Source organism: Capsicum annuum, chromosome 9 (assembly GCF_002878395.1).
Source record: "Capsicum annuum cultivar UCD-10X-F1 chromosome 9, UCD10Xv1.1, whole genome shotgun sequence".
NCBI lineage: Eukaryota > Viridiplantae > Streptophyta > Magnoliopsida > Solanales > Solanaceae > Capsicum > Capsicum annuum.
The window spans coordinates 33,109,903-33,126,218 of record NC_061119.1 but is presented as its reverse complement, the minus strand read 5'-3'; the positions used below and the strand labels follow the sequence as shown (position 1 = coordinate 33,126,218).

Genomic DNA, 16,316 nt, shown 5'->3' with positions numbered 1-16,316 from the left:
TTTATTTGGTTAATATTAATAAAAAGGATAGGGATTTTATGTAGTTTAATAAAGATAAGTTGTGATATTATGTAATTTTTCTTAAATAAAAGGGTAAAATAGTTCCAATAAGTAGACGAAAAGGGTATTTTAGGCCCAATAGATAAACAGAAAAGGCATTTTAGTTTCAATAGGTAGACGAATGGTATTTTTGCACCATTTCACATAATTGAAAGGCATTTTAGATTCTCTTCCGTAAATTTTAATAGTATTATTGCTTTAGTATTCATACTTAAATATCTGAATCTTAATACATACCTTAATATTTAAATTTTATATGCATACTTCTTTTAAATGTGGTATTGAGACTAGCTTACACACATCTCGATTAAATCCATGAGAAACCTCCACCTCCTGCCATCAAAAGATATCAAATAACTTTGTCCATCAAAACTAGGACAAATAGAAAAAATCACCTAAATGCATATTTAGATTTAAATGAATTAATCTTAATAAAAACAAATAAGTTTTAAATATAATATGCGAGCTAGTGAATTATATTTAGATATTTCCTAAACTGTACTGATTTACGAGAACTCGGAACCAAAATAAGCTAAAAAATTAAAAAAGTGACTAAAATAGACTATCTATTTAAAAAGTTATCAAAATAGATTAAACGTAATAATTTATTATATTTTTTATTTTTTCCTTAACGATTAATTAATGGAGTTGAATTTTAATAAAATGTAATAAATTATTACGTCTTACATATTTATTTATAAAACGTAATAATTTCTTACATTTTATCAGAAAAATACATAAAACGTAAGAGTTTATTACGTTTTACATAAAAGTCGAGGTAAGAAAAGACAGTAATTAGTCATTTTTTCTGAAAATTTATACTAAAACTTAAGAAAAACATAAGATCGTTCAGTTTTTGCAACAAACTTAAAAGACGTGGTCCCATCTCATTTTGTTTTCTCAAAGTTTCACTATTACACTGAATATCCGCTGCCCGATGAAAACAGAAAAGCACTAATTTATTTGTCATAGATCATCACCACCATGCACAACACTAACATCAGATTATTATATTCACAGAAGCATAGATTATATTTTTAAATCCAACCAACTTGGCAAATACTTTCAAAGTCCCAAATTATCTTACTTCAAATAAAGTGTTACTCTCTCTCTTCCCAATTTATATACTACTTCCTCTGTTTAGAAAAGAATGATCTAATTTAAATTGACATAAAATTTAAGAAAATAAAGAAGACTTTTAAATTTTATGGTCTTAAATTAAAGTTGTGTCAAATATATCAAAATACTCTTTAATCTTGTGATCCTAAATATGTCATGTAGAAAGTTAAAATTAAAGTATTACCAAAAAAGAAAATAAGTCAATCTTTTTGAAACGGACTAAAAAAGAAAGTGGATCATTCTTTTGTTAAACGAAAGGAGTACAATTTATTTTAACTATTAGATTTTGACAGTACACTTTGTCATGAAATTCTTAAGGGTTTTTGAGACAAAATTTACATATTTAAAAATTATATTAAATTACTACATAAAAAATGATTATCTACTCAAAAAATAATCAAAAGGTATATAAAAAATCTTAATCAAAGAAAATTAGTTTGGATCTTAAAATTTGAGAGGAGTCACATACTCACATAAGGATGTTTTTAAAAGTTAAAGATAAAATTAATTATTATTTTTATTTTTTTAGTAGATTAGTTAATGAAGAAAGGTTATATATAAAATCTATATCTATATCTATGATATATTAAAAGTGTGAATGCCCTTAGAAAAGTGATTTGAATTTTTCACCCTTCATTAAAAATCTCCTCAATAGACAAAATTATCTTTTCACATTTTTTATTATTATTATTTAATCAAATTAAGACTCCTAAAATATATGGGATAGAAATTTTAATCTTTTGAAATATATGGAAAGAACTAACCAGTAGCATACATATGGAATCCTAATAAAAAAAATATACTAAATTTTGATTATTAAATTTTTTGAAAGTCAGGTGATCCAAAATAGAGATTCAGGTTCTCTTTTTATTATTAGTATAGTTTTTATTTGTTTTCTTAAAAATTATTTGTCCATGCCAAATTTTTATATGTGGAGATGCCACTTCCATAAATTTAGTTGTTTTCTTAAAAAAGAAATTTTTCATGCCAAATTTTATACGTATAGATGCTACTTCCATAAAAATTGACTTTTTTTTCTGTTTGTCATCTTGAACTTTTTTTTTAATGTGATTTATGTAATTTTTTTTTTCTATAATTAGGAGTCTATTTGTCTTTTTATTTAAATTTTTTTCATGTTTTAGCTTTCTTTTAGGTGTTGGAATTCTGTAATATTTACTTTTTTAATTCCTTTTTGGTTTAGAGAATATTTAATTTTTCAATTTCTTTTTGATTTAGAGTCTTCTATATATATATATATATATATATATATATATAAAAATATTATTGCACAATCTCATTAATGAACTCTATCATCAATGTTGCTTCTGTATTTGTAGGTTTTCTTTCTTAATAATTTTCTTTTATAGTAGATCTTATCACTTTCTCTTATGTTTTCCACAATAAATATATCATTCATATTCTTTATCAAAATTGCAGGTTCTTGAAGTGAATTTGTCTAGAGGTATGTCTTCTTAAATTTTAAATTGATTTTGAAGTTTACAATAATAATTGATATATTTTTGATAAACAATTATAAATTGAAAAATTTCTTTGTGAGTATTTCGTATACAATTAGTGATTTGAAACTGAACTATTTATAATTTTGGACAGATTATTTAGACCTTCACATTTTGTCACGAGAAATTGATTGGTCATTATGAATTCATGATAATTAGTAATAAAATTGACTTATTTATAGTTGTGGACAAATCATTTGGATTGTCGCATTTCCTTACGAAATATTGATAGGTCATTCTGAATTCATAACAATTAATTATCTTATCAATTAAAGATTTCTTTATCTATGCTTTATGGTTAAAAAAGTATGTGTACTATGTTCTGAGGATTATTCGTGGGATTAGGTTTTTAGGAGATTTGATTTTTATTTATTAGTTATTTGGCTTATCATTAAATTTTTTCATCACTGGTTGTAGGTATAAAGAGGCCATCAGTAATTTCGAGAATCGCTCCTTTTAATTTGAGGTAAACTTGAGATTTTTTTCTTATTTTGATGTAAATTTGTATATATATCTTCTCTTATTTATTCATTTGTATTACAATTTGAAGTGTTCAGTATCGACATTGGAGCTCGACTGAATCCGAATAAGTGACCTGCTGGTTACTATTGCTCTCCAATCACTTCACGTTTGGCCTTACTCTATCTCAATTAAAAGGAGGAGTGCTATTTTAAAACTATATAAGACATGAAACCTTTAAAAAATTCTCAAAAGAAAGAGTATTTGTTGGTTCAATCAATGGTTGGTATAACAGAAATTAAAATGAGGAGTACTATTTTAAAACTGCTTATCGGTTGGATCGGTTGGATAATTATACTTAGCGGTTCGGCTTATTGGTTATCGATTTTTAAATATAATAATCCCTAGCCACTCAATAAGATAACGGCTCGTTCCATATCAGATTACCAATTAACGGACGGTTATCGGATGGTGTAATGGATAAATTTAAGAGAGAATGAAATATGAAGCGATTATTGGTAGTTCCTCCTTTTCTTCACCGACTAAGTTGTTTGTATATTATGATTGATCTATTTATCAATCTTTTAGGCTTCTTGAGTTTTGTTCGTGTAGTTATTTTATAGGTTAAAACATAGAATCAAATAAGAATTTTCTTCTAGACCTAAAATGTATGTAGAAGCATTTTTAACTACTGGATTGACAAAAAAAAATTAAAACTTTAATATTATTTGAATTTTTATGTTTTATATAAAATTTTGTGAAGGACACATTTGGGTTGTTTCATTTTAATTGCGGTCCTTTGTGTTGTCAAGAATAATTTTATATTTTGGTTTAAGAATTAATTTCAGATTTTCTTTACATTTTAGGGTGTCTGACTGTACTTTATGGTTAGATGTTACAAGAAGTGACATGTTATTTTCTAAAATAATAAATGAAGTTTTATATGTTGGATTGACAAAAGATACTTATACATCTAGGGTTAAAAATATAATTATAATAATTCTTAATGGGTTAACGGTTTACCCGATAAGAAAATTGAGTAATCCGTCCCCACACCAATAAGTCATTAATTATAAAAAATTTATCCATTCTCCAACCATTAATTTAATAACCCATTACTAATTAATCAATAAACTAATTTTGCGATTGGATTAACGGTTACGGTTCGGATTTGAACAACCTAGAGATTGGTGTGCCTGTTTTTTGTGTTAGGACTATTAGTCCATGTTGTCTTTGGATCTTCTTTTGTCTCCTAAGCTTATTGAGAAAAGAAAATGGGTTGGGATCACGTCTTTTAAGTTTGTTGCAAAAAGTGAACATCTTATGTTTTTCTTACGTTTTACTACAAATTTTTAGAAAAAGTGACTAATCACCGTCTTTTCTTACCTCAATTTTCATGTAAAACATAATAAACTCTTACATTTTATATATTTTTCTGACAAAACGTAAAAAATTATTATGTTTTACAAATAAATATGTAAAACGTAATAATTTATTACGTTTTATAAAAAGTCAACTCCGTTAGTTGATCGTTAAGGGAAAGGTAAAAAACGTAATAATTTATTACGTTTAACCTATTTTGGTAACTTTTTAAATAGGTAACTTGTTTTGGTCACTTTTTTAATTTCTTAATTTATTTTGATTCCGAGTTGGATCTACTAGAGGAGATGATAAATGAGTTGGCTTCTTCTTTCAATTCATAAAATGTGATATTGGATATGATGGGAGTTTGTTTGTATCTTTTTTTTACGCCGATTTTTTGACATTTTACATTCACAGCCCCAAGTAATTAACTAAATTTATTCTCCCCCACCCCCACGCCCACCCACCACTCACCACCAACTCCCCTCACATTTTAACTAGAAGAAACTAGGTTTGTTGTGTAGTCAATTCTTTGAAGGGTGAGTACACTAAACAACTCTTAAGGCAAAAGCATGGACCTTTCAAACTTGATTGGTTCCATCATACTACATATAGCGTGACCAAAAACTAAATCAATGGCCAAAAAAGGGTTGACTTCTGTGAAAAACTCCATCAAGATTTGGTCACGGACTACTTGGAATTTTGCTAATAGAAAATTGACATAAAAAAATTTGGCATTATTTTCAACAGCTCCACCTTTCATGTTCAGTCAACCCATATTTTGTCTCTCCTTAAAAACACATACAAACAAGTCACTATCCCAAAAAAAAAAAAAAACCACCCCCACATTAATAGGGCCTCTCCAAGAATTATCATCATGGGGACTCTCAAAATTATAAAAGTCAACTACATGTAGGAACAAAGTTTTACCTGATGTTGAAGCAAATCACCTTTTTGGATCCATATGGGGTTGACTCATACACATAAAAGATTTAATTGAATATTGATTTGATTATGTTGAATATAGGCCGATATTCGAAATTTAAACTTGATTAGTACTATTTTTAGGGATCGTTTAGTTGAAGAAATTAGGTGGATTAACTCAGTTTAGAATTTTGGATTGAACTTATCATATATTAGATCGTAGGTATAAGCCATTAGGTAAAATCAACACTAAAATCAAGACTGTAATCTGAATAATTTATTCCATATAGAAGGTGCATGAGATGAACTCTATTCAGATTGTAGTCTGGTTTTAATCTAAGATTATAATTTCGGAATGTTTTGGTTTCAAACCAAATAGATCCTAAAGTACTTAGCAGTAAATTCATTGTACATTTTTTAAATTATGGAGTTGGATATATAATATTTGTTAAAATTTTAATGTGTTTACATTCGTATATATTTATATTTTTTTAATGAAAATATTAAATTCAAATGAATCCTATGGAAGAGCTGCATCTTGGCTCCGGCTTTGAGCTCTTGTCAAAGAAGTTAAGTCATTTTTGTTATTTTTATTAATTTGTTAAAATCTTCCTAACCAAGATAACCTTATGAAAGAATGTCTTGCCAGATTTCTTTTAATCTTTATGCTAATTAAGACCGTGCATAACAATTAAATTGTTAAATTTGATTAATTAATGGATTAAGATACGTTATTTAAGTATAGTCATACATTATTAAGATTGAACAACTAATCAAACCACCACTTTTGTCCCTCATATGTGATTAACGTGTCAATTTTAGGGTGTACAAGAAATATCATAGTAAATTTGTGGAATCTTATCTACCCAAATCTTTCTGTAAGGTATGTATAATGGATTAGGTCTTAAGTTAAATTTATATATGTGTACATGTTTAAAATAATTTAAAAAATTGTTCTTTGTATTCCTTTGGATCAAATCTTAAAAAGAGCAAACTAAATCTTCTTTTCTCTCATTGGTAGGTTGGAAGGTGAGTGAGTGGGGATGATACTTTTATATAATTATGTGGGTTAATTTCTCGTGTGGTTACTCAATTAATAGTTAGGAATATTATTTCATAAAGTTATCTTTCTTCTTGATTCTAATTTTTTTTTTTTAAAATTGACTTTTTGAAATAATAACTATTTATTGAGTGATCATCTGAAAAATTAACTCAATTACGTGAGAACCACCCTCAAGAATTCTTTTCTAAGAACTTTAATTGAATGAGTGACAATAAGGAATTTTTGTTTTTTGTATTAATGGAAAAAAATAAATATCAAGAAAGTGAATAAAAATTATTTACACTCCTCAACTTTGACTTAAAAATCAAATTTCCTCTTCAACTTAAAAATAATTGGTTATTCTACCCTTGTCATTTTCAATCCTCCATCTATATATAATATCTTTATATTATATATAATATTTTTTAAAACCTATATATGTATTTATAAATTCTTATTTAGGTTCATTAACATTAAAATAAAATAATTTTTTTATAAGTTTATTGCATGATCTAATGATAGTTTTATGATTGTTTTTACTTTTACATGCATTATGTATATTGTAACAACTTTTATAGTAGTGATTTTCCAATTTTAATGCATTTTGACCTTTTTATCCCTGATGGTAGTGTTTATGTGGGAGACAATTTTCGAGGTAATCGATTGAGAAGTATGCAAGTTTTTCATTTTGAGAGATTTGGAAATTAGTATAGTTGACTTAAGTCAATATTAGATGACAACGAGGCCGTATGAAAATTCGACGGTTTCATTAGCTCTGAAATGTGAATTTTGGGTTAGTAGAATTTTTGGTTCATTTTCGATGGATTTTGAGTAATTGGTTGAAAAGTTGAAAGTTTACGGCATATATGACTTTAGTCAACATTTAGTTCAGACGATCTATGTTCAGTGATTTGTAGATTTCATTGAGTACAAAATGTCATTTTCAATGGGATAGCATATCAATTTGTGGTCATAGAGTACCGTGTGAGTTTTAAGGGTCGATTTTATATTTGATATGTTGGTTGTTGTTGATGTCTGGTGCAACCGCACTTACAAAACTTGGCTGACAAAGGAAGTCACTCATGTAGGGGATCGTACTTGCGGAGTTAGGCTAGGTAGGGACTGCATGCCCGCTCCTACGAAGGTTAATTTGTTCCTGGGGAGCCGCAATTACAACGCTTTGTCACGCCATTGAGTTTACTTCCACGAGGCGTGAACCCTCCTGCGAAGGGTCGGGTGGCTAGTGACTTCTGTTGTTGTGGAAGATTTATTGCATCAAGGGTACCATATTTATAATCAATTCTCCACAGGAGCGAGGATCATTTTTTTTATAATGATAATATTTTTTTCTATAGGAAATTTGATGTGTGTGTATATATATAAAGATTCTTACCAAAAAATATATATATAAAGAAGTTAAAAAATAAATAATAGTTGATAATGTAAGAGTAGAATAGATATTTAAAAAATTTAATTAGGAAAAGGGGGGAGAATGATTATTTTTTAAAGTTGAGGGAAGAATTTAATATTTAGAGTAAAGTTGGAGAGTGTAAATAATTTTCACCACAATAAATTTTATCTTTTAAACTTTTCTTTTAACGCATGTTGTAGAGTGACATAATATATAGTTTAAGGAGAATTCTAACAGTGTTTATTCTCTATAAATAAGTGATAATTTTAAATATATTCAATTATATGAATATTATTTTTACTAACATGAATTTAGATTGGCTGACTTAGGTGATTTGAATCTAATTCTTTGTGAGCGTGTCAAGTATAAGGAACAAAATATGGCCACGTGTGTGATTCTCAACAATTTTATTGTATCAAAGATATGGATCATATTCTAATAACAAATCATCAAAGATTATAAAAGAAGAATGAACTTTGACCCCTCCACTTTCACATTAATATTCCAAAAGGTTAAAATGAATTAATGGAATTGCAAATGTTCATGTATACAATTATATGTCCATTATTGAGTGATAATATTTTTGCTCTTAAAAAACAATTAAACATGTTTTATGCTGTTTCTAAAAGATCCCAATCCATGAATAGGAAAAATAAAAATTAGAAGACTAGCTATATATCTACATATTGAGGAACCATTCTCTTTTTCCTTTTGTTTATTTATCTTATTTTGATGCCTAATCGATTATGCAAATAGAAACTGTTACTGATCTTCAAAAATATTTTGTTTTGAAAAAATACTTTTCTAAATAAGCAAATCAGAAATTTAGCCAAACACATATTACAAATATTAATCCAACCTTATGATGGAGGAGTACTTAGCCATGACACCAATCTGTATATATATCTATACCAAAATCCTAGTTATACTAATTTCATAAAATCAAAATAACTTACCTATGCTTATATATCACCACCAACCCCCCCCCCCCCCCCCCCCCAAAAAAAAAAAAAAAAAAGAAGCTGAACATGTTAAATCCAGTTCACACAAAAAGAAAAATATCACAACTATTTTTGAGAAAGAATGCGTAATTTGAAGCAAATTACTAAAGTGTGCAAGTCATTATTCCTTATTCCACCTGCTTTCGGATAAAGAAATTGAACCTTTTCTTTAACTTCAATTATTGTCATATAAGTCATTTTTAACATTAATATTCAACTGCCCATGAAATGAGAACCTTTCCTAAAATGGATAAAAGGAATATTAATTAGACCAAATATTTTGTTCCAATTACTAATTAAGTATTACAATATTATTCTAGCATCTTTTCAAATCCTTCTTTAGTGGTTTGACTCTTTTTCACATATCTACCAAACAAAGTCATGGTTCAGGTGGCATTAGGTCCACAATTGTTCAAAGCCACCTTAGTAGGATAAATATACCAGAGAGAAGAAATAGACAATTCAACAAATTTTTACAATTCAGCATCTTCAATAAATAATTCTGACAGTAGTTCAGCTGCAGTGCCAAAGTTTCTAATAATAAAAATAGAGAACTTTTGGTTTTGGTAGCTTTTATTTGTATTTTTAAAAAAAATAATAATATATAATATTAGTCTGAAATGAACTTAATTGAAACAACATAATTAGTAAGATTTCATATAACCGATCACAACTGAAAGTGGTAGTCATTGTTTCAGTTGTTTATTTATTTTATTTTATTTTATTTAAAAAAAAAATCACTCAAATACACAATGCAAAGAACCCCCCACCAATGGTTACGTTGTTGTTGTTTTTTTTTTTTTCAAAAAATTCACTCAAATAGACGGTGCAAAAAACCCACCACCAATGATTGCTGTTAAATTATATATACTTCTCCATTCTAAATTGCTTTGGGTTCGAGCCTTAGAATGAAATCGTCTTTATGGGGAGGACAATTGCAGTAGTACTGGATATCAGAGAGAGAGAGAGCAAAAAAAGGGAAAATCTGTCACTAGTTGGCTCTTGGTATTCTGCCTAAGAAATGTCCTAAAAGCTACCAGAAAATGAGATGATATATTGCATATTAGTATTAATTTTGAAGCTGGTTCTTTTTTCTTTTTAGTTTTTTATTCGATGTTCAGTATTTGCATTGAAGTTTGACTAATCCGAATTCACGTTTGACAAGGACCATTTATGAGGATAGCGCTCCTAATAGGATTTTTTTTTACATTCACACGGCTCAAACCCAAAATCTCTGATTAAGAGTAAAGAGATCCCAACCATTCTACCACAACCCACGTTGGTTAGAATTACTTCAATTTTTTACATTATATATGGGAAATGGATGTGTTTGTTTGATATCTCGTAACTTGAGCCGGGGGTCTTTCGGAAACAGCCTTTCTACTTCATCAGAGGTAGAGGTATGGACTGCGTACATCTTACCCCCCCAGACCCCACTAAGTGGGAATACACTGGGTTTGTTGTTGTTGTTGTTGTATATGGGAAATGGGAATTGAAAATATTCCATATATTTGTAAAATTGACACTTAGAAAACAATTTATTTTAAAAAAGAACACACAAGATTCTGCATGACCTTATCTCTTTTAAATTATATATATGTACACATAAAGCATCAACTACCAATAATAGCTTTATAAGTTATAGTAGTAGAGAGCCATAAAAGAATAAGGCAAACATATCAAGAACTTTGATTCCCCTTCATCTACTCCACTCTTCCTTCACCTTTTCCTCAATTCTCCTTATAATAAAGTTTTCCTCAACTGTATAATATCACAATTACTAAGTAGTGAAAATGCTAATAATGGAGGAAGAAGGACTTATCAAGAATTCATGGTCTTATGAAGATGAGTTGATAAAAGAGCTTCTTGATGATGAATCACCATTCTTGCTAGCTCCTCATGAAGAATATTATTCAACTTCTTCAAGTGAGACTAGTTATTCACTTGATGTAACAAAGAGCTCTATTTCTTCTCTTTCCAAAGGGTCATTTATTGATGATATAGAGAGTGATGTGTCCATGACAAGAAATGGTGTTCAATCTCATGATGTTTCACATGATGCTAGGTCTGAATTTTCTCTTCTCTTGATGTATTTGTTTTGTAAGTTCTATGCACTATAACAGTGTAAAAAAAAATATTTACATAGTCGAGTTATTTATAATGCTGTTATTGTATATAGGTGGATCTCTATAATAAGTATTACCTGATTTGTTATTTGTTTTTCATCCGGTGTTTAGTATCCACTTTGGAGACTGGATTGGTCCATATTTGTGCCGAAATAACTTCCTACTTTGAGATAAAGCCTTCATATCAAATGTGACTCTTACGTAGAATTTGAATCTAAAACCTCTGACTACGAATATATGGAGGGACGCTTATCACACGACAACTTTTGATGATATATATATATATATTATACATGATAACCTAGTAAATATGGTAACTAACGGCCTCCTATAACATATTAAATTACAGTAAGAGTTTAAAATTTTATATTATTATGTTCTTTGGGGACTAGCTAGTTAACCTTTTCTTGTTCTTTTTTGTTGCCTTTGAAAGAACTTAAATTTTGTTCATGTAAAGCAGGAATATAGGGTTGGAAAGAGGGTTGAACTTGATGATGAATAAGCAAGAGGCTCTTGAGAATAAATATACTTTGAGAATAAAGACTTGTGGTAATGCAATGGCTGATGATGGTTATAAGTGGAGAAAATATGGCCAAAAATCCATCAAGAATAGCCCATATCCCAGGTATGCCTCACATCTGATTTTAATTTTGCCTCATTTTCTTCTTTGTTAGAAAAAGACTTTTAATTATATACATTATCTTTCAATTTGTCTTATTTCAGTTATTTTTTGCATGTGATGGAAGCTCAATAATTTTTACCTCATTCCAGTCGCTTTTGCCTGAATGACTGAAGTTCAATCATTTTGTTCGACTTCAAAATCAGTTTTGCTTGAACTTCAGTCATGTACATGAACGTTAGATAGAAATCACTGCAGTCGGGCAAAAATGACTGGACTTCAACCGCATATGACTGAAGTTCAAGCAGAAAATAGAACAAACCCCGCCATATATGCTTGAAGTAAGGCAAAATGACACATAACTGAAGTTCCATGCAAAAGCGACAGAACTAAATGACTTAGCTTCAATCATATGAAATTCCACACTTTGTCAAGACTAACTTCAGACATTGTGTATAAAGTGATATGTGCCAAAAAAGGTTTTAAAAGTCGATAAAAATAAAAATGACGATATCAAAAACAGATTTTCACACACTTTTGGCACAACAGATTATCCAAATTGTCTTTTGATGTTATTGAATTGATTTCAACAGGAGTTACTACAAATGCACTAATCCAAGGTGTGGAGCCAAAAAACAAGTTGAGAGGTCCAGCAATGAGCCAGACACTTTCATAATCACTTATGAAGGACTTCATCTACATTTTGCTTACCCATTTATCACTCTCAATCCACCTCAATTTCTTGACCAGCCCACTAAAAAGCCCAAATTAACAAACCCCAAAGCCCAAAACAATGAAGAAAATGCAAGTGAAGTTGATGAAAGCCCAAAATTTGTCAATCCAAGCCCAATTGTGGACCTTGAAGATGGATTGGGTTTTGGTGAAATGGGCTCACAAGGGTTACTTGAAGATATGGTGCCATTAATGATTAGAAACCCATTTATTAAGCCCACAAATTCCTATTCTTCATCTTGCTCTTATTCATCCCCACCAACTTCTCCTTCATTTTCTTGGTCAAATAATTAGTTTTGGTGGTAAATTATTGTATGTACGATATTGATAGACTATATATTGTTGCAGGAACATTATTACATGGTGATATTAGCAAAATAAATTGTGGGTAAAAACCTGTAAAATTTGTTACATGTGAAATGAGGAAGAAAGAAAAATCATTTAGATGAATTAATTTTTTTTGCTATTCATCGACTCACTTGTCCCAAATCAATATTGAAAAAGGACTTTATGTTTTATAACTCCGTTATCAAAATAATAGTGTGTGTATGTATATGTATACTAATTTAGGTGTACGTGTCTTGCGCCTGTACTTCTCGTTAATGAGTTCAAACGTTAATAAAAATATAGTATAAATAATAATTTGAATATCTTTTTACCTGCAGAGTTCATGCCACTTAAATAGATTGTAATAGCATTTTGATCGAGTGTTATTCAAACTTTGCTAATATCTCATTTGTTGGATTAATTATTGTTCTCCATACCAAAAAAAAGTCATCTGCTTGTGCCATATGTTTAACAAAATTAAGTTACTTTTTAGTATCCAAAGTGATGAAGTGATTTATATTATTATTTAAATATAAATTTACAATAATACTATTAGTATAAATATTATTAACACAAGCAAGAATGAAAAGTAAAATGAGAAAAGAAACATAGTAAACTCTACCATTACTTTATTAGATTTCAAGAAATTAAAATCTTGTAATTTGTGGTAAAAAAAATCGTACCTGAGTCACATTCCTAAAGGAAGCAAATAAAAATTTAGTATTTTATTTAGATTTATAATCTATTTAAAATTAAGATGCCTTTAACCAATTAATTAATAATATTTATATTAGTTGTGTCTCTTTATTTATATTTAGATTATTCTCCAATAACTATCGCATATAGGAAAAAGGAACATGTTTAGGTAGAGAATTTTATCATCAATTAACTCTTTATAGTATCTATGATTATAGAGATAAATTTATTGTGATTTAAGTTTTGTTTTCTAAAGTTTTAATATATTTTTGAAGTTAACAATAATAAATTATCATGTATTATTGATAGATAATTGCTAATTGAGAAGATTTAATGTAAATAAAAATACCTTGAATGTCAGAAATTTCAACAACTTGGTGTTTATTTCCATGCTCTTCATGACCATGGCCTCATGGATACACTACATTTGGAATAAAATTGAAGGTTATTAACATGTTTAAGAGTTATACACACCACTTTTTTCATAGAAATTCAATTGTAAGCTAGCACACAAATTAGACATAAAGAAAAAAATCACACAAGATTGACGATTATAAAAGAAAGTCCAAAGTACATAAAAGATACAAATACTAATAAAACTTATCGAACAAACTCCATGTAAGCAAAAAAAAAAAAAAATGTGATCCTATAAAGTATAAATTCAAGCTCGAGACTGAATACATAAACAAAAAGAATTCACAGATAAAATTTTGACATTCGACTACATAATTTATATTAGTTTTTATATATATACTATTAAGCCTATAATGGTATGACAAGTTTTTTAATGTAGTAGGCAACTTTTATTTTATTTTTTTTTCAAAAATGTCGTAGTTTTTCAATAAAACAAAAAGTAATATTAGCTTACCAAGTTTACGGTAACATCGTAACAGCTATATTTATGGTAATATTTGTTTTTTCAAGAAATATTTTTTTTTATATTTTAGGACTCTTATTTTCCCCATATATTTTAGGAATTATATTTATATATTTTAGGATTATTAATTTCTTTCCATATATTTATTTTATTATCAGTTCCATATATTTTAGGAGACCTTAATTTTTAATTTAATAAAATAATAATTGAATAAAAATTTTAAAAAGATGAATTTATCTATTGTAGAGTCTTTTAAGGGAATTCTTTTTTTCTAAAAATTATTATATTATATTTTTTTTTTGGTTTCATGTAGGGGTGATTTTTTTGTAATTACAATTTTTTAGTTATGATATTATATATTTTTTGGTGGAATAGATATGCATTAATTAGTATATTATTTTTTTGATTTCATGTGGTGGTGGGTTTGTTTTAGTTACAAATTATTTTATTATTATATTATTTTGGGGCTTTTTTATTTACAGCTTATTATTATTATATTATTTTTGGGTTTTTTAAATTATAATTTTTTATTATTATATAGTTTTTGTGGGTTTCACGTCAGGGGTGGTTTTTTTTTAATTATTATTTTTTTAGTGTTAGGTTAGTACCAAGCTATCAGGTAATTTACGGTACATCATAATAGCTATATTTATGGTAATTTTTGTTTTTTCAAGAAATATATTTTTTCTATTTTAGGACTCTTAATTTCCTTCCATATAAGTTAGGACTCTTAATTTTCCTATATGTTTCAGGTTTCATATTTATATAGTTTAGGACTCTTAATTCCTTTCTATATATTTATTTAATAAAATAAAAATTAAATGAAAAATATTCAATGATTTTATCTATTGTAAAGTCTTCTAAGGGAGAATATTTTTTTTAAAAGGTTTTTTTTTTTGGTTTCACGTAGGGGGGTGTTTTTTTTAATTACATTTTCTTAATATATATATATATATATATATATATATATATATATATATATATATATATATATATTATTACTATTTTCCTATTTATTATTACTATTTTTATGGTTTCATGTTGGAGAAGGATAGAAGTGTAAAATATTATGCATTCTTACCTAAATTAAATAAAGACGTAAATTGCTTTCAAGCTTTTTTTATATATATAAAAAGTTCAAAACATAAAAAGAACTAAAAGTCTTCAAAATTTTACCTAAAATATGCTTTCTAATATTTGAGCACACGTAGATAATCATTAACTATGAGAGTATTTTCCCTTTGCTAATTATCCTATTTAAGGAATTCTTTTCTAATTTTGCACTTAAACATTAATTAATTCTTTTAAAAATTTTATATATAACTAAAAAAAAATAGTGAAAAAAGGATTTTGTCTAAAACATGAACTTTTAATGAGGGTCTTCACACTTTTAATATATTATAGACAGATTATAGATTATAGATATAAATTATAGATTATAGATTATAGATATAGATAAATCTAAAATTCATAAATTAACTTTATATTTTGGATCCACAATATATTTTGATTAAATTTTATAATGGAAGAACTAGTTTTGAAATTGGTTTTTGGGAAACAAATGTTCAATATGTATCATATGTTATATTATGCTACGAGTAAATGTATGAAAGGTCACAAAATTAATTGTTTTATAATTGTAGGGAAATTTAGGGTGTTTTTGATTGAAAGAAATCAAGTAGAAATTAAATAGGATAAAAAAACCGATGTTTTAACCAAATAGGGAAAAAAATAGGTGTTTTAATCAAATTAGGAAAAAAGTTAATTTTGGAAAGAATTTAATGATAGGAAAAATTTAGTATATTTATTTTGATAAAATTTAATTGTAAGGAAAAGGGTAAAAGACGGTTTTGTCTAAAGCAGACTCTTTTAATAAAGGGCAAAAAGTTCAATTCACTTTTCTAAAGGCCTTCACACTTTTAATATATTATATAGATATATAGATATAGATTATAGATATAGATAGAGATTTATATATATATATATATTAGTTTAGGTGTACGCGCCTTACGCATATACCTCACTTTAATGAGTTCAAACATTA

General features: G+C 27.5%; 1 protein-coding gene across 2 annotated transcripts; it reads left to right on the top strand.

The window, feature by feature from the left end:
- The first annotated feature begins 10,530 nt into the window (after window positions 1–10,530).
- LOC107842145 (probable WRKY transcription factor 49) lies at window positions 10,531–12,836 on the top strand. 2 transcript variants are annotated; one of them, XM_016685909.2, is made up of 3 exons: window positions 10,531–10,960; window positions 11,482–11,646; window positions 12,234–12,836. In XM_016685909.2, the coding sequence occupies exons 1-3, from the start codon at window positions 10,689–10,691 to the stop codon at window positions 12,664–12,666; spliced, it is 870 nt and encodes a 289-aa protein (XP_016541395.1). In that variant the 5' UTR covers window positions 10,531–10,688; the 3' UTR covers window positions 12,667–12,836. The 2 variants fall into 2 exon arrangements, with proteins under 2 accessions (XP_016541395.1, XP_047252704.1); XM_047396748.1 differs by having other exon boundaries at window positions 11,479–11,646.
- The last annotated feature ends 3,480 nt before the right edge of the window (window positions 12,837–16,316 follow it).